Source organism: Scomber japonicus, chromosome 17 (assembly GCF_027409825.1).
Source record: "Scomber japonicus isolate fScoJap1 chromosome 17, fScoJap1.pri, whole genome shotgun sequence".
NCBI lineage: Eukaryota > Metazoa > Chordata > Actinopteri > Scombriformes > Scombridae > Scomber > Scomber japonicus.
This window is the reverse complement of record NC_070594.1, coordinates 25409702-25429639: the sequence shown is the minus strand read 5'-3', so window position 1 is coordinate 25429639 and position 19938 is coordinate 25409702. Positions and strand designations below refer to the sequence as shown.

At 39.2% G+C, this 19938-nt stretch overlaps 1 protein-coding gene across 1 annotated transcript; it reads left to right on the top strand.

Annotated features, from left to right (window-relative positions):
- The first annotated feature begins 5278 nt into the window (after positions 1-5278).
- Positions 5279-18858, top strand: si:dkey-119m7.4 (uncharacterized protein LOC560629 homolog). Its single transcript, XM_053336740.1, has 10 exons — positions 5279-5632; positions 7780-7883; positions 8162-8316; positions 9012-9180; positions 9625-9748; positions 10093-10199; positions 12888-13099; positions 13262-13370; positions 14532-14744; positions 18678-18858. The coding sequence occupies exons 1-10, from the start codon at positions 5279-5281 to the stop codon at positions 18856-18858; spliced, it is 1728 nt and encodes a 575-aa protein (XP_053192715.1).
- Positions 18859-19938: the final 1080 nt, after the last annotated feature.

The window sequence follows — 19938 nt, the reverse complement described above, 5'->3', positions numbered from 1 at the left end:
AAGACTTTAGGATTATACCATAATTATATAGAATTACACCATATTGCCTGTAAAAAGAAAACTTTTATTGAAAGTTCCTTTAAAACTTCCCTCTCAGGCAATTTCCAGCTTCCTGTCATTGCCCCATCACTGTAAGATAGGAACTCAAACAAACACACACACACAGACACTCACATTCAGTAACATAAAGGACCATAGCACTGTTTTTGCATGGTGGAACATTCTAATCTAGTTTTCTATACGTATATATGGTTTAAAGTTAATTATTTCCATGTATGTACAGTGTGTACAAAACCATCAATTCACTCATCAATCGTCTTTGTGCAAAGTGGTAGATACAAATAATTACAGGTGGTCTGGATTGAGAATGTAATCCAAACTAACCCCAAAATACAGTGTGTTATTTATTCATCCTTGTCCTCAGAAATGTCACACAGCAGACTTTCAGGTGGGCGAGCTACTGACCAGACACAACATTGTAAGTAGGCAACGTGACCTCCCTCTGAGAATTTGAAGAATGCACTCTGCTGTGTCTTATGTGTAACAATGCTAATACACATTTGTAGTTAGTTGTTAGTCTTTGTAATCAGTTGAATTGATTTGCAGATAGCAGGTCTGCAGCTGTCACCAGCCAATACAAGAATGTAAATACTTCCAGGAAAACGGGTATATTTCCCTAACCGGTCTGGTGTGTGGGATCATGAAAGTGTATTCGTGCAGTGATGGTTTTATGTATGAAGTTGGAGACGCTAGGCAGAGGACTAATTGTCTCCTCCTGTGCTTGAGGGCGAGCTTCTCAACTCCAGGTCCTTATCTCACCTTTTAAAGACCATAGTTGTGCTCTTTCATTTGATCTAACACGCTGTGTCCTGCTTGGTGTGTTGTGGTCCTCATTAAGTGCCCCAGCATTCCAGCTTTGTTTGTATACTTCCTATACCAGGATGTCAGTCTGGCAGTAGAGTTGTAAAACTCAGTTGAAAGAAACTGTGGCTAAATCCAAAATCCAGAACCCATATGACCTAAACCACATTTTATAATGAAAACTGCTCGTGTCATCTGTGGTGCTTCCACAGCTTCATAAGATAATGAAACTGTAAGGCAGGCGCTTTTTACAAAGTCAACAAACCTTTATCCATAATTTTTACATCTTTATTTTCTTGTATTTAGTTTATTTGTTCGGGACAATACAAATGAACATAGTAAAACTATAGTTTGTTACACAAGCTGCAGTAACTGATGTTCTGCATATAGAGATTATATCTATTGCTGGTTCCCATCTCCTGTCCCTAGTTAGGCTTTTAAAAGACATTTATCAATATTACATACAAAACCAATAACAATGGAGCGTCCTGGTGGTCGAGTGTGTTAGTGCACATAACATATAATCACAGCGTCCTTGGTTCGAATCTGGCAAGGGATCTATGCTGCAGGTCATTCCCCGCTCTCTCTGCCAGTTACTGTCTAATTAAAGCCAAAAAAACCCAAAATAAATCTTTAAAAAAAAAACACAGTAATGATAAAAAGGGAAAGAAAAAATCTTATATATGATTACAACACATGGGGTCTGATTTACTAAAGGTTTGCGTGTGCAAACTTGACATCACCCGCAAAAAATGTGTAAGCTGATCTACTAACACAGCGCACTGAGGTTTGAGTCTTTCAACTGTGCAAGATAATACACACTGTCCATTTAGTATGTTTGCCATAATGAATATGTAATATGGGGCGTTTCAACCCCAGTGTGCAAAATACAGGGAGGAGAAAATGCAAATATGTTATTTAGCACGCGCATTGTGATTTACCAAACCTGAAGGTAATTTCACTGATGCTAACTGCGTCTATAAATAATACCTTTGAAGGGCAGTTATTAACCGGCTGTGCACTGCACTCAGATGACTTTTGACACTATGGAGAGGAGGAGACAGAGGCACAATGACAGAATACACACAGGATGGAGTTTTTCCACCTGTGTTATAGTTTTGGAGTGGAATATTTGTGGTTTTACTAACAGCATTCACTTCGTCACAAATAATCTCCCATATGTCGTTTTTTCCACTAGAACCTGATCACATTTCATTTTGAGCTTACAGCTTTCTGCTCGTCCAAACTCTCCATGAAGACACAAAACACTCATTTACATACTGCTGTCTCCATCCTGGTGCACCTGTTTTCATTTACACAGTTATTCTTAGTAGATCACCCACAAAACGCACGCAAGCGAATCACGCTATCTATTGCACCGTGCACGCAATTTAGTACCCTTTATTTGGGATCTTAGTAAATCAGACCCATAGTCTTTATAGTACATTATAGAATAATTAATTAGAAATGCTTCACAGTTTTGTTACAGACCTTAATATCTTTCATCAGTTTATCTTGGTTGGTAGTGTGTTCCAGATTTGAGAGCTTTTTCCATAAAAAGCTTTTTCCATAAAAAGCTCTCAAATGTGGAACACACTACCAACTGCCCCAAGGGAGGTCTTATAACTTGCAATCTCCATTGTCCAATTTAGAATGTGTCCACACATTGCATCTCAGGTGGTTTGGTGTTTGGATTATTGGTTCAGCACTGCTGGCTAGTTTTCTCTATTTTGTGTTAACAAAGAGAGCAACAATAGCCTGGAAGTCAGTAACAGGGTGTGCAGTGGGTCAGACAGAAACAGATGCAAAGCATGGCCTGTTGAGGATTTGACATGAAACAGCATCTTAATGTGTGTAAATAACTTTTACATCAACTAAACAGATAAATGACCCTAACCCTTAAATGTTCTTCATGTGTTGTGAGCTTGGAGGATCTTGGACTAATGACCTAAATATTTCTGATATCCTGACTACAGCAATGATCACATGTTTTTAACTTTTAGATTGATCATTGTGTTACCTAATCACTGCTGATAAGCTTAATATTAATCTGGACTTTCCCCTCTTGTTTCTGGACATTTTTTAGACGTGGTTTCTTCCCTGATGTCAGGTAGAATCAGTCAACTGGACATGGTGGACTGGGCACATTCAAAGGTCTGGACAAAGGCAACATAGTTTCACTTTCAGGGGGGAAAAACAGCACATACATACATACATACATACATACATACATACATACATACATACATGGGCTTGGCTGGAAAATATGCTTTCATAAATAAAACTAAGCTACATTATAAAGGACTGCTAGCAATTCGCCTTTGCATTCATCTCACATACCACCAACAGAATTCAGACAGAATGAATGTGTATTGATGTATATATTGCTGATCAATAAGTCTTTCGGCAGAGATTAAGACAAAAGTTGAAAGCAGGTACGGTCTCATGTTTCCATTCACTGACATTTCTTCACACTTGGCCCAAATAAGGATGTGATGCTACTGTTTGTAGGCTGATAGTGTGATAATGTGATAATGTACTAGAAATAGTGATGAAACACTAAAGTAACATGAACAGTGAACAAATGTGGACTCCAACCTACAAATCTGCTAAAGTCAGTAGAATTAAATGGAAAACTGAGCTGCAAAACAAGTCCTGTGACAGTATTGCATCATCACCACCGCTGATCTCAAGATGAGGACTCCTTAAAAATGTAAATGTATAGTTTGCATTTCTAAAAAGGCTTAAAGCATGCCACAACTGGAGACGGTTTTCTTATGCTTTTGTTAAAGATGTTTTTTCATTGGGAGATTTGTCTTCATTTACACTTCACACTACTGTCTAGAGACAGGAACTATGGGGAGAGATGGGGAATGACATGCAACAATGGCCCATGGCTGCAGTTTTTCTAAGGTTGTTGATGTTAATGTGGTATGTGCTTTAACTGTCAGGATACTGTGGTGCTGGCCACTGTAGTTTTTAGCAAATGTTATTCAAACAGGAAGGACTAGTGCATATTATGAGGAGTATTTCTGGCAGCTGGCACATGCATATTGTGGGATTAAGTCAAAATAAACTACATGGTGTTTGTTCATAATGAAGGAGCATGTCACCCAGTTGTGTAACACAGAGAAATAATATATATCACGCTTTGATACATATTTAATACTTGTAATTAAATCAATTCATCATCACACTCATCAATTAAACATTGTAATATATTTCAATTAGGGTCTATGTCTAATATATTCTACGTTTTGTCTCTATTCAACGTATTCCTGAGGGGAAACTCATTCCTGAATAAGCCCTTGAATAGGATCTGCTGTATTGTTATATTGACCTTCCATAGTGTAAGACTTGAACAAAACTGGAGCCCCACACCTCATCAAAGAATGCAAAAAGAGTCCTCTCAGGTTACCCCCAGGAGCTCCGTTCCAGTTTTGTGAATGGTTTTAATAGTGATGTCCTTTTGAAGCCACGTTGTAGTGCCATGCTCACCTGGAGAAAGAATCGCTCCCATCTTCTAAGTATGCGACAGCAGCACTTGCCAAGAAAATGAGTTGATAAGGCAGAGAGTTAATAATGATGGGAGTGAGTGTGGAGTACCCAGTACAGCCTTAAATCCCTCTGTGCTGTATTTATCTGCCTCCTTTGTGTTTAAAGCTTAGACGCTCCCCCCTCCACAGGGCATCTCATGGTCGATGAATTAGTGAATACAAGTTGGAATGTGCACGTCTTTTAGCCGGTATTAATGTCCCACTGAGAACAACTGAACAAGCTGACAGCTGAAATACAAGGAAAATGACAAAGGCCATACTATACCTTTAGCATTTCCTCTAAAACTCTGTAAACATGGGAAGTTTAGGTCAGTGTGAAGGGATTTTTGGCACGCCCTTTTTTTACTGCAGTCCATAAAATTTCATTGAGTGAGGCCTGTTATTCTCAAACGAGATCGCCACAAACTCTTGGAAAAATGTCAAAAAGAGTTACTTAAGATAAATGCCTGTTATGAAAGTTTTTAGGGAGAGGAGGAGGGGAGAGAGACAAAAGCAACGACTCAGCCATCATCAAACATCAGCTCCTCCCACTGAGAGCAGCAAACGCCTCCCTCCCTGCTTTAGTTCACTCCCATCATAGTGAGGTTAAATCACCCTCACAGAGCTCCACAGTTCACTACAGATAGCCACAGGTTGCTCAGACTGGTGCACAACACAGGTGTGACTGCATGTGAATGAGGACGCCTTCTCTACCTGTTAATCATCAGCCTTGCACAGACACTCATTTCAGTCTTTTATCTCAGACATTTGCCTTCATCGGCTTGAGCATCTTTGGCAGTACTGTTGGACCGTCTGAATTAGACCTGATACCTTACAGAGCAGCACATTTTTTTAGGGTTTCTCCTCAAAGAGCCAGAGAAATGAATTTTGACGAAATTCTCAGTCTTATCGGAGGCTTTGGGAAGTTCCAGAAGATCTTGTATATATGGATCTGTTTACCTCAGATCTTTCTGGCATTCCACATGCTAGTCTCTGTGTTCACTGGGGCTGTTCCTCCTCATTTATGCCACTCCACAAGGCCCTCAGCAGACACTGCTTCCTCAAACTTCAACTTCAGCCTTCTGTCTGACCCCAACCGCTGGCGTGAGCTGTCCTGCACAACCTCCTTGAACCACAGCCATGCTGTAGCCACTGGCGATGGGCACCCTTCTGGGAGCTGCCAGGGGGGCTGGGAGTACAGCACAGAGAGCTTCCAAAGCACCATAGTAACCGAGGTAAGTGAACTAACAGGCTCACTTACAGACTCTCAATTCAGACTTTGAATATAGTGAATATGTGCATTTTCCCCTGATGTATTTAACATGAGGACTCCATGCAGCTAAGGAATTTGGAGGGGCTTTGCAGTTGTATTACAGTGGAATCTGGTGATATCTGAGACGGGGTTGAACAGGGTTAGGATAGGGATGGACTCCTGGGGTGCAGGCATCCTGTAGGCCTCCCCACACCCCTTGCCAGCCTGCCAGGTTTAGTAACACATGAACATAAGGGCAGCAAGGGCAGTTACATGACTGAGATGATGTGATTAGACAAAGCAATGGCACATGTGACACGTGAAGGTTCAGCTGCAGTGACCACTGAAACTGGGAAGCAGGTAGAAGATCTGCACTTACAAACAATTCAAACTGGCCAGTTCATTATTGTGGAACTTTATGGGAAGATTATTGGGGCTCTATAACATTCCTGCAGTGCATAACATGAAAGGCCTATAGTCGTACTGAAGATGGATCTCCAGCACAACCCTAAACCTCGAGGGCAAGATTTGGAGCCATGACATGTGCCTTTTATTTAAAAAAAAAAAATACTAACAGTCCAAAGGCCTAGCAGAAGTAAAGGCTGTACACCACAAAGCATAATTGATCATTATTTTTATCTCTGTAACTTTACCAATTATGGAGGTTAAAGGAAAATTATGGTTCATTTGAAACCGATGCATTTCGTATAAATATGGTAGTTGTGGTTTTATGTGTCAGGGTTATGAGATTCTGGAGATTCAGACTGTGGTTTAGGCGAACAAGGCCTTGCATATAATGACAGTTATTGGGGCAACCTCCATCCGCTTCCTACTGTCTGTAGCATTATTATGGCGAACTGCATTGAGGTGGAAAACTTACATGTTGGTTTGTTTACATGTGAGGCTGTGGATAGCTCAGTGTCTTTTTGTGATATTAATTTAGTAGATGAATAAAACGGTTGATGCCTGCAGGTTCCCAAATTGCAAGGATAAAATGACAAGAAACACATTGTGTACCGGATGATAGAGACTCACATACTGCAGTTCCTCACACAGTCATGTGTTAAAATACTATTTTTTTTAGCGTGTGGAGCTGAATGTTTGATCCATCCAACCTCACTTTTTTCATCCAGCTGTTTCTATGGAGGTGAAACGACAATATTGATATATGCTGTAAAGCCATGTGTAGTAGCTACACAGATGGGATTATTCTCAGACATGCACACTTCTAACTTTTCAGAGTCTGGCGGCAACAGCTGCAACAGGTGCAACTGAAGAAAAAATGTTGCTCTTAACTCTTAATGAGAGCAGTGACTGCAGTAACAGCAGCAGTTTCTCTGGGATAACAGTTACTAGTCTTGTTGCCCTTCTGCTTCCATCCTTCATTTTTCATCTTTCAGTTGTTTTAGCTTCTCTCTGTGTACTCTAGCTCAAATAAATACATTTTATTTGTGCCATTCAATGTAAAATAACTCCCGATCATCCTCATAATAGTCCACAGGATAATCCATCATTGTACTTAGTTTTTGTTAAGTTTCCTTACAGTCTAACCATGGTGAAATTCAACCTCATACATGTAAACAAACCGGAATGCACAGATGAATATGCAGGAAGTCCAGGTAGCCGTCAAGTTGCCCCTGGGGCTGTGATAGTTGCTACAGACAGATAGGTCAACCTGTGTTTACTTTGATTTAGACTCACAAGCCAACTTTTGAAGTAATTCATGTAAAAATGATAACCGTCATAATATGAGAGGCTCAATAGCAGAGCAGACTCCTGGGACCATGACAGTCAACAGAAAAGTTCATGAACATCAGGACGAGTGTTTTTGAGATGTCTTGTCCTGGATCAAACGCATCTCGAGGTGGAATTTGGGCTTGAACTGGCACTAAAGAAAATTTCATTACATTTTGAATTTCATTAGCAGTCATCCTCTGGGGACTATAAATATAAATGCCAAAATTCACAGTGATCTAGCCAGTAGTTGTGAAATGATCTCACTTGGACAGGTATTCTCGGGTCTAACGATCTTTGTCCAACTATTTTTAGATAGAAAGCAGAATGCAGGACAGCCTAGAAGTCTTGCAATCACATATTTTCTCCTAACGTTCTTGTTTCTGTTGCTTTCAGTGGGACCTGGTTTGTGAGAATGCAAGCCTGAACAACTTGGGCTCTTCTATCTACATGTTTGGCCTGCTTGTCGGAGCTGTCATGTTTGGGAGCTTAGCTGATAAGTAAGTGTGATAAGACCAATCCGTCCTCACACCACTGTTGGAAGGATGACATAACCCCTTCCTTTGTAGGTTTGTCCTCTTTAGTTATACTCCAGAACTGTTCAATGTACCATGTGTCACAGCAAATAAAGGTTATCTTTACAATTCAAATTTTGCCTTCGTAAAAGTTTTATATCTCAGTCTTGCCTTTTCCCAAATAGCAATAGAACTGGAAGAGTTTTAATAAGTAATTTACAACATCACAAGCATTTGAAGTAAACAGATTGTTGTTGTTTCAGGTACGGTCGCAGGATCATCATCCTTATTAGTCTGACTATCCAGACAGTCTTTGGGGTCGGGACCGCTTTCGCCCCCAATTTCTACATCTACATAGCGCTCCGCTTCATGGTCGGAACATCCATCTCTGGTGTCATCATGAACGCCTTTGTTCTGGGTCAGTGCTCTATCAAAGAGTTAATGGGTTCTAGACTAAGGGTTCATTTCAGATCAATGATGGAACACAATTGGAAACAATATGAAATATTAATAAAGAATAAAGAAATATCTCATCTGAAAACAAAGGAATAATTTTATTACAGATTTTAAATTATAATGTTGGGTTTCATAATGATATAATTTATTAATCATGATTACCATTTTTAATATCACACATCATTTAACTTGATCGGTGCAATATTGCTGTTGTGCACTGAGAGGACCAGCCTAATGTTACTGCCAATTTTTGATTTAATGGGTCAATTAATCCAAATAAAGAAAAATAAAATTAGTTTCAGTTTTATGTGACAAGATTTTGAGATGTCCACCTATTACATATTTACTCTAGTCTCAATACATATCAAATATACATATCTTATATGTAAACAATTCTCAGATATTAAGGATAATCAAATACAGTTTACATAAAGAAGGAAACTCTATCCACCTGCATTGTATAGTAAATAAATTGGCATATGTGAATGGCTAAATACCAAGAGGGATGAGTGGAGAATGTTCTCTAAATTGGTTTAACTGATCCTTTAAAAATGTATACATACTATTATAAAGAAAAGTTAAAGGAGTCTTCTTTATGTTAACTATTACTGCTAATATTATGCTGTGTAATTCATGTGTTCCTGTCCTGTCATTCAGGCACAGAGTGGACAGGGTCTAAGCAGCGGATGCTGGCTGGTATCATCACAGACTACTTCTTTGGCTTTGGCTACATTATGCTGGCCGGTGTGGCGTACCTCATAAGAGACTGGCGTAAACTGCAGCTAGCTATCTCAGCCCCTGGTTTCCTCTTCATCTTCTACATCTGGTGAGTAGGCAGCACGGTGTACATTCAGAGTTTCTCAAATAACTTCACCAGCATTGTAAAAATTCAAAAACAGACTGCGTGACTTTATGATGAAGGAGATCCGTTTTCACTCCCTATGATTGAAAACAAATCTGTAGTGGATTTTCAATGTCACGCATAATTGGTGCCAAATTCCTTTCATACTTTAATGCAGAAGTACAGCACTGACCTACTTTTGGCCACTTTGAAGAATATATCCATTTGCATCTTGCTACAGATCAATAGTCATTTTTCCTTGTCAGACATAACTCATAGCATGCATAATGGCTGCATTCTACGAATGTTTCACTATTTGCAAATATCATTTGTTACACCTGTCCTGTCTTAGTCTCATCCTGCAGCACAGGAGTCAAGTACAGATGTTAGTATGTAGGTCACCTGAGCAATTTGTCTTCACGTTTTCAGGGTGTTGCCAAAGTCAGCACGCTGGCTGATGGCCAATGACAGGAAGGAGGAAGCGTGGGAACTGATCCGGAAAGCGGCAGAGATGAATGGGAAGCCCCTCACCAAAGATGTGGAGATGTGTGAGGTAGAGACGCAACAAATTTACAGGAACATGTTTAGCATTTTTATCTGACAAAATGACTCAGTTTTTTAAATCATATATCAAAATTAGGATTTGTTGAAGATTACATAGATTATCATTATACCATTCTGAATAGTTCCTGCTGTTGTGGAGCAGGTGCAGTGAGTGTGACAGAGAGACTCCACCAGCACGGCTCTGCTGAAGCAACCTTTATTACTTTGCATAAATGTTTCGATCACTTGCTATCATTTAAACATGCAAACTACTTAAACAGTGCTGTGTTTTGTTCCCTTTACAGCCTTGACTCCAAAGTCTCTTCCTCACTGTCTCACTCACTGTTTCACCAGGTCTATAAAATTGAAGAGAAGACCAAAGTGAAGAGAAAACACTCATTCATAGACCTCATTCGAACCCCAAACATGAGGAAGCAGTCTCTGATTGTGTTTTATCTGTGGTGAGTATTAGCAGAGCATTCCCTCTCTATTTACATCAATTTATGATTTACTGGACCACCAAAAATATTCTTCACAGCTATAAGTAGGAAAATCAGCCTTGTGGTTTAGTGTAGATAATGAAAACTGGGCTGCTGAAAGATGAAGACGTAAACCTGTGCAGACACAGTCAGGGTGATCTGTGGCTGTTAAGACAGGAAGAGAAATTTCCCACAGTGCAGGTGATGTCATTGTGTAGTCACATGACTTCAGAATCTTTAAAGAATCTTTTGATTGACACATTATCTACAGGTTTTATACTAAATGATTTTGTTCTTGCTCATTTGTCGGACCACAAACAGAAAAATCTTGACCAGAGTGTTGGATTAAAAACAACCATTGCAGTAGCATAGCAGCTGCTGCCATTAAAACCCCACCAATAAACTCAGCATTTTGTGCAAAGACATAGTTTGATATTGTTGATTGTTGACCTTTTAAACATTTTGTAATGACACCCTGCTGCGCTGGTGCTCAGAGACCACAGAAGAATCTGGGTCTCAGGTTACTTTATCTTTTTGTCACATTAATCACTATAATAACATAATTGCAAAATAATAAACAACCTATAATTAATGATTGCAACATATGTTTGAGGTCATATCAGACATTACCCATTTAAATCTAACATAGTCCTCCTGGTTAGTGAATCCAAATATTACCTGATCACTGCCCTTATTGCTTTGCAGAGAAATGGGTAAGACTGCATTCAGACTGCAGGTAAGATAGATTTAGGTCAAGCAGCTGATACAGGATATTGGCCACACTGAAAAGATATGTGAATGATCTGACCAAAGAAAACAAAATATTTTGGCAATAAATTCAAATTAAGTTAATTTCAAACATCTCTTTTGTACATTTTGTACATTTAGCCAACTTTTGTCAGGTGTTCAGTGCAATGAGCAGGTTTCCTGCTGGTGCTGGTTAATGAAATAGATGTGCGGTAGATATGCTGATAAGATTTATGCTGTTTCTAGAGACAGGTGACATATAAAGCTTTCATTTGTGAATGAGAGTAAAAGTATTGTGAGGGTTGTTTTTATCTGAGATGCAGGCAGTGATGATGATGCCGATTAGATTTAAAAGATGTCAGCCGAACAACTCAGATAGAATAGAATAGTCTTTATTGTCATTGTACATACAACAGAATTGAAAGCAATCCTTAGGTGCTACAAGTTCAAGATAAAAAAAAGTGCTTATAAAAGAGAGTCATCAGGTTTAATTACTGATGCTTTCTCATCAGTAATTAAACCTGCTGATTCAGTGTTGTAAAATACTAAAATAATCCTAAGAGAGGTGAATACTTTTATAGACACAATACCGTATCTACTGAGTGTGTTAGCTGGTGTGATACTGGTGGCTTGTTTAGTTTAATTATTAAAATCAAACTGTAAGATGGTTTAACTTTTAAGTCCAAGGTTTGATTTTTAAATCCATAGCGGTCAAAGTATAATACATGTAAAGATGCTAACATGGTCAAAATGAGCAGGTTTAGCAGATAATCATTCCCACATTCACCATGTGTTATATTTATTTTTATGGTAATGTAATGTGAGAGACTCGTAGTGATGAACCTACATAGAATTATCAGTGACTCTGCAGTTCACCCAGCAGCTGTTCTCAAAGAAAAATATGTAAAAATCCACTGTACACTAGCTGCTCTGCTAACAGCAAACAGACACAGTTAGCTGTAGACTAGCTGCTGAACATAGTGGAGCATTTAGCAGCTAAAGAGCCAGATATTTCCCTCAGGAGGTGGTAAAGCAAAAACAGCCAAACCAGAGTGAATATTGGACTTACATTCAAGTTCAACTTAAAAGGTGTCAATTTAGTGTTAACAACTTGTTTTTGTTTGACGAGTGGCCAAAAATATCAGTTGTTGCAGGATTAAGTATGCTACCATTAGCAGACTATCATTTGCTAATGTTTGCAAATGTAAAATTTCCATCAAATGCCAATGACTGTAAACCAAAGTAGGGCACAAACTGAATTCATGCACCGATGTTGGAGCTAGTTAAGGCAGTTCAGTTGGAGAAAACTTGCCAGATGATTTAAGCTAATTAATATTGAGACAGATATTTAGATACATCTTTAATCCCTGAATGTGTCTTTCTATATGCACACGCTTCTCTGCAAGCTCACACGTGTAAGTGTAGCTTTTTTTTAAGGAAGGTTCTTGATTCATTCTTAAGGCTGTAGTCTACATAAAAACATAGTTTTCCTGCCATGGCAACTGTAGAAGTTGATTTGCAGCAGTGTAGTCATAAACATTCACTCTGAGCTTTATGGAAACATTAACAACACAAAACAGTTTTCCTTAAAGAAAAAGTATTCACACCTCAGTTTCACACAACCAGAGGAAAACAGAAAGCAACCAGAACAGCTGTTCTCCAAAAAAATGAAATAATTGCACAGATCAGTGGAATTGTTGAATTTTTGCAAAAATTTGTTTAACCATTTTTTCATTCTTTAAACCAAACCTATGCCATAATCATTTGTATGACACTATAATCACATATAATCCTCCCTATTGTAGCCCTAAGACAAGCTTTTTTGGATATAAAGCACAGGAACATATTGGTTATATATTAAAATATCTACGGTCATATAAGATGAAATGTGAATAAGACGTTTAACTTTCCCATTTGTCTCAGGTTTGTCAATGTGCTCGTGTACTACGGCCTGTCACTCAACATCTCCGACTTTGGAATGAACATCTATCTGACGCAGATGATCTTTGGCCTGGTGGAGATGCCTGCACGCACCATCACCCTGTTCACCCTCAACCGCTCACGCAAAATCTCCCAGCTGGCTTTCCTGGCAGTGGGTGGCTCAGCCTGCCTGATGACAATCTTCATCCCCAAAGGTGCGGATGCGTGTGTACCTCCACCACATGAAGTAGACTCTTATTGTAAACCAAACAGGGACACTAATACCAGGCTACAGCTTCCTCTTCCTTGTTGTTCCAGTGTTATTATCAGTGTGTGGTGGAAGCGGTGCACTGACTCTTCTTTGACCTCTCCTCTAGAACTGTCCGTCATCAAAACAGTCCTGGCCATGATTGGGAAGTTTGGCATCACAGCCTCTCTGTCTATAATTTACGTCTACTCAGCTGAGGTGTTCCCCACTGTTATCAGGTGAGTTCCAACAAAGCCTCTGAGCCAGATTTGATGAAGCTTTTACAATTGTACAGGATTTAGTGCTTTATGATTCTGGGTAGTTTCCATTTTGAAATGAAGCCATCTGTGATTAAGTCACAATTGAGGTACAATGCCAAAAAAGCCCTCTGTACATCATGTGGTGCCAGTCATTCAAATTCACTCTGTCTTCTTAATAAACTAATAACCATTTGAGGCAGTGGGAAAATGTTATGAATTGTACCTCTTTGTGACTGATATTTTATATGTTGTATATTTTCCAGAGCAGCAGATACAAACCAGATGTTAGCACATCAGACTTTAGAGCAGCAATGTTCATGTTTTTGTTCTCAGAATGAAATATACACACACATTTCTAGAAGGCAACTGCATTAATGAGCATGCTATAATCAATATTTTTATATTAATGTATCAAATGAATAGCTGTATGTCAAGCATGTCACTCATGTCAACATCCCTGCAGGGAATTATCATCTAACTCTGCAGCTTCACCTGCAGATTTACTATTTTGGTTCAGTCTTACGGCCGCTGATATAGCTAATTTCCAGCAGCAGCAGTCAGCTGTTGTCAGTGAAAAAGCTTTGATTGACAGGCAAAGTTAGTGAGCAGCTGGTGAACACAGATGAGCATTCAGCAGCTAAAGAAGCAGATATTTTCTTCAGGTGTTGATAGAGAGTAAAAACAGCTAAAAGAGAGTAGATAGTTGTGATGCTGTGATAAAATTATCATAATTATGTGCTAGGTGAATGAATATTGGACTTTCAATTAACAGTGTTTGCTAACATGTTCACCATAACAGTTGAATAAGCTGATGATATATCAGTGTTATGTTTACAGCTTGTTATGTTGCCCCCTAGTGGCCAAAAGTCGCAGCAGATTCAATGAAGTTGTATAAAGGAATGCCAAAGATGCTGGTCCCAACATTTAATGTTATGTTTCACAACAGCATTAAAAAATGAATATCAGCTGATTTTCAACTGTCTCTAGTGCTGATCATCATTGCCCTAATCCTCTCTCCTAATCTAGTTGTCTTCTGCTAAAACAGAAGGACACTGAAACAAGTGATTAATTAACCCCCCCAAGCCCCCAATCTATGATAGTCTTCCTTCAACCCTTGACTCACGTCTCTCTATTTCGCAGACAAAATGGAATCGGCCTAGGATCCATGTGTGCTCGGACCGGGGGTGTCCTGGCTCCCATGATGTACCTCTTGAGGGGCATCAGTCCACATGCTCCTATGATTCTGTGCGGTCTTTGCCCCCTGCTTGGCTCTGCCCTCACCCTGCTGCTGCCTGAGACGGCCAATAAGCCTCTGCCTGACACCATTGACGACGTGGAGGGATCCAGCCTCAGGTTTGACCTCACTGTTCAATAGCCAGGCACATTTCCGTAGAGTCATCATTTAGCAGCAAAACTCTTAAAACAAGTTGATTTTTATCACGGCCAGGTAGAATCATCTGGCACCATCTAAAAAAAGTTAGTTTTCAGTACTAGACAGTATCAGTCTTCATCCATGCTTGCCAGTTACACATCTCACTGTATTAAAGTGATTTTGAATAAAATGCTTCCCTCTGTCTTTTATCAGTGAGGAGGAGGACAGTGTGAAGCCAGTTTTCTTTGACTCTTCTCTGAGGAACACAGACGTGGTCGGCAGCACCAGGATGGACTGATGAACAACAGCAGCACCACATGTCAGGAGGTTTCCTGTATATTTCAGGACTACTCCAAAGGTATAAGTCTTTGCTTCCAGTGGAAGTCGAGATTAGACTATTTTTTCTGGATCTTTGCCAGATTGTCAACATTTGTATAAAGTGTGTGTAAGTATTTTTACTCTTTTTTTTAATATATTTTTTGTACACGTTTGGTTTTAAATTACTTGTTGGTGTTTGTCAGTGAGTTGAACATCAACCTCAGCTTTTATGTTCTTCGAGCATGGAATAAAAGTATTCATTTTTCTTGTTTAGATGTTAAAATGAAGCATACTACTAGTATGTGTGTTTATACAAATGACAAGGCCCAGCTACAGTATTGCAAACACTTGTGCGTTCTTACATCCATGTGGAGGTAAAACACCTCAAGGACTGGGCTGCAGTGACAGATGTATATGACCAAATGGATTCATTAAAGGAGACTCTTTCATCCTTTTTCAACAGTTAAATCATCTATTTTCTGCAATAGCTCAAACAGTAATTCATACTTATACACATTTTAAAACAATTTCAGGTACCACTCTTTCCTACACAACACTTGAAATTACAACATTTTACAAATCTGCCATGCGCCTGTCCACAAACCTCTGTGAATTTTTGGTCCTGTGCTCCCTCCAGATGCTACAATGAAATACTTTAGACATTGTGTTTCCAACTTTGTGTCAACAATTTATGGAAGAGCATCTCCTGTTTCAACATTGCGGTGTTCTCATTGCCCATAAAAATTGACTACACACATGCTCTTGTGGTTGAACGGGAGCAATTCCCTGCCGCCAAAATCTGGGGGACTGAAATCAGAAGAGTGGAAGTTGTTAGAGCTGCAGATGAATGAATGTTATGTTTACATACTTTTGGTCATATAATATCCTCAGAACACTCTTGTAAATATGGACAAAGAAAGGAACCATCTTTGAAGCTGTCGTTTTAGTCAAATCTGACAACACTGCAAGCTTGACTTACAAATGTATCGTTTTCCACTGTTTTTAAGCTTGTATTGTGATTTACAGGATGTAACTGTATTAGTGTGTCAGCATGTGCAGTACACCTCACTGTGGGCAGCTCTCTAATGGAAACAGACTCCTCCACAACATGGCTCAGACTGTGAGCTGATACACTCCCAAAGAAAACACTGTTCTGTTGGGATGTTTGTCTTGTTAATATTCGCAAAAGCACAGACCACACAATGTGGCCGGGCAGGACAAACTATTACAATATGTGTATATTTTTGTATTTTTTTTAAACATTCACAGTATATGAACATCACTGATTCCAGTGTCTCCCAATTGCTGAGGCAACGTCTAGTCAGCTCAGTTCAGCCAGTGAAAACTAATAAAACTAAATAATTACCAGTGTTATAACAACCAGAATGACATGCAAGCCCAGTACTATATGTTTTGCCTACCAGTGAACTCATGTCCGAAAGTTCAGACACTAAACACTAAAGTATTTGCAAGTCAGTAGTGGATAGTAATGCTCTCTGGATGTCTGGCGAAAACATGTATGGTCCACGTCTCTCAGAATGGGGGTTGAAAGGTGTGCAAGGTGAACAGTATATACATTTCCCCATTGTGGGACTAATAAAGGAATATCTTATCTTACATAGCACTCAGGAAAAGCATTTTGTTAAAGTACAAACAGCAGAAACTGTCACTGAGGAAACACTCCCACCTGCTGGGGTAGCAGTGGTATCACATCTTTTCTGACAGCTCATCAATAAATGCTTGAAATATTTACGAAACATTTAAATGTTTTACACGGTTCTTACATTTTGATTTTTTGTTTATGAACTCAGTGTTTGATGTTCTGCATGCATATGCTGATTTAGCAGAATTAAAGTCAAGTGAATTGTATTTTTATTGATTTCATTTATATACAATAAAAACTTACGGTACCCACCATGCTTTCCAGGGTTAGGCATTCAACAACTCTGAGTCTGCTTCCTCCAATCTTCCTCACCAAACGGGTCTAACTAACAGCAGTGACGTTTAAAAATATGTGTAACTAATATCACTAATGGCTGCATAATGAAGAATTTCTGACTCATTTGCAGCTGATAAAGACAAATGATACCTATCAAAATCCAGATGAGCAAGATTTATTAAAACAGCACTACTACAGACTTGAAGTACAACATAGTGAAAAACTGATGAAGCTAGTCAAGCAAACACATCACAAACATCCAAAATATGAAGTAGTATATCTGGCTTTTGATTTCAGTAATAAGTCAGCAAATATGTACCTTTGTATATAAGAAGTTCTGGAAAAGTTAAATATACATTTTGTATTTGCACATTTCATTGTGATGTGGTTTTGATAGGATGTTTAAATGGAGAGATGAGGGAACTGAAAATGTCTACATGTGACTGTTTATACCAGAGTGCAACCAGTAGTCGATTAATCCATTAGTTGCCAACTTTTTTGTTTTTGATTTCTCTGGTTCCAGCTTCTTAAATGTGAAAATGTCCTATTTTCTTTCTGTGCCAGAAATCTAAATATATTTGGGTTGTGGACTGTTGGTCAGGACAGTGATTGACATTTTTCACAATTTTCTTATCTTTTATAGACCAAACAATCAATTAAGAAAATAATCAACACATTATAGTAATGTTGACAGTTCTGTCCACGTTACTGAATACATTGTTGGTGTAGGGTATCACTGTGAAAGACTGAGCATTACTCGATGTGTAAAACCCACCAAAAAGAAATGATACAGCCTCTGTAGTACAGTACAGTGTTTGGATAATCCAGTTTTGAGTCCAGAATACTCAGGAGGACCCATAAAATTACAGTCAAAACATGTATAAGTAGTGCTCAATAACTCTTTTCCAATCCCAACCTACCACATAGAGTCTAGATGTGATGTGATGATGAAGCAGAGTTTTGTTATTTCACATCATGCAGTGAAACAGAGCTGTGTGCATGTTAGCGTGTCAGTAATAACCAGAGTGTGACTCTGTCGTGCCGATCAGGAACAGCTGTGTGAAGCTGGCACAGTGTAGTGTGACTGTTATCACTGTGTGGTCAGTCTGCAGACTCCAACTCAGACACCAACTGGCACTTCAATTAGCAGAGGATTGACTTTACAGCTGGAGAAGCACAGGTGGAACTAACAGCATTAACGATGGCCAGAATTTACAATATTGACAGCCTGGAACTGGATCACCTAAATGGAGTGCAGCAATATTATTATCTACACCTGTGCTTTCCTGACCAGTCAACATGTCCACGCTGCTTTTTTCACTGTGCATGTTTTTAACAAAAGAGGAAAACTTCCCTGTTCTGTGTGCCGAGAACTTTTTTCATTTTGTCGAGTTATCAAAAGAAGAATTGTGTATAATTGACGGTACAATTCATTTCTACTTTTGTACTTAAGAACATTTCAGAGCCTGTACTTTTTTACTTTTACTTGACTAAAGGAGTTGAATCAGTACTTCTACTTTTACCAGTCTTTTTCTACACAAGTATCTGAACTTCTACTTAAGTACAGAGTGTGAGGACTTTTGCCACCTGTCAGCTTCTACTGCTGCACAACAGAGTTACTCTTACTCACTTACTGTTACACTATGTGCTACTCCAGCTGCACTGCTGCTGACAACCTGCAGCAGGTTGTAAAGACAGCTGAGAAGACTGTCGGCTCTGTCCTCCCAAAATTGAGCGACATCCACTCAAGCCGTCTCCTCATTCAGGCCAAGAAGATCCTGCAGGACCCCTCACACCCTGGAAACCCCCTCTTCACTACCCTCCCCTCAGAAGACTGAGAACTCCTATCACACACACACACAAACAGGCTGAGGATTAGCTTTTTTCCCCAGAGCTGTGGACAGACTGCAGAGATCACACACACACACACACACAAACTGGTTTATGCTGCATTGGACTGCTCAAACAGCGTTTCGTTGTACACCTCTGCTTTGTCTTGATGTGAGTAGAAACTGTCCTGTTTTCAGAGATACTGCATCTTTTTAAAAGGAACAGCTAGAGTCCAGCTAATTTGGTGGTATATGAAAATGTAGGTGTGAGATAATGATCATGAATTAATCATCCATTAAGCATTAAATACCCACACAGCCTTGTACTCTCAGCTGTGTGACTGATTACCTATATTCTATGAATATGCAAATATATTTTATTTCTAAAGTTTAATTGTTAACACAATGTTTCCTTCACTGTAAAGTTCATTCTCAGTGTTTGTACACTGGAAGCTTCAAGTTTCTACATCACACCTGTGTAAGTTGTGTATTGGATCAGCATTGGCTTCCAAACTAGTTGTAATGTCACATATCCTGTTATTAGGCCCGCCCCCATGAAAACATTACAATTTTGTCATTGTGAATCTGTTTGATCTGTGTTCGACCGCCTTCCATGTGTGACGGGTCACAGCTATCAGTGAAATACAGCTCCACACTACTGTCGCTTCTACAGACCACAGACGACGACCAGGTGGATTATGGAGTGTTTATTACACACAGTTGCCTCCTGCAACACAGCATACAGCACAGCAATGGCCTCAGGATAATCACAGTCACCATGAGGTAAGTATAAAAATACACTAAATTCAGAGCTAGGTGAATGAATGTGGCAGCTCACACAGACAAAATATACAATAAAACGTCATGAAAAGTAACATAACAAAATGCACAACATATTACCTGTAACACAGCATACAGCACAGTAATGGCATGTGAAAATGATCATCGGCCTCAGGATAACCTGAACAACACATGAAATGGGGGTAAGCATTTACGCTAGTTTAGCATCATTACAAGTCTCCAAAAAGTAGCTTTATGGCTTAACAAATCACAGTAAGTGCTCAAAACAGTTAGCACAAATCTCAATGA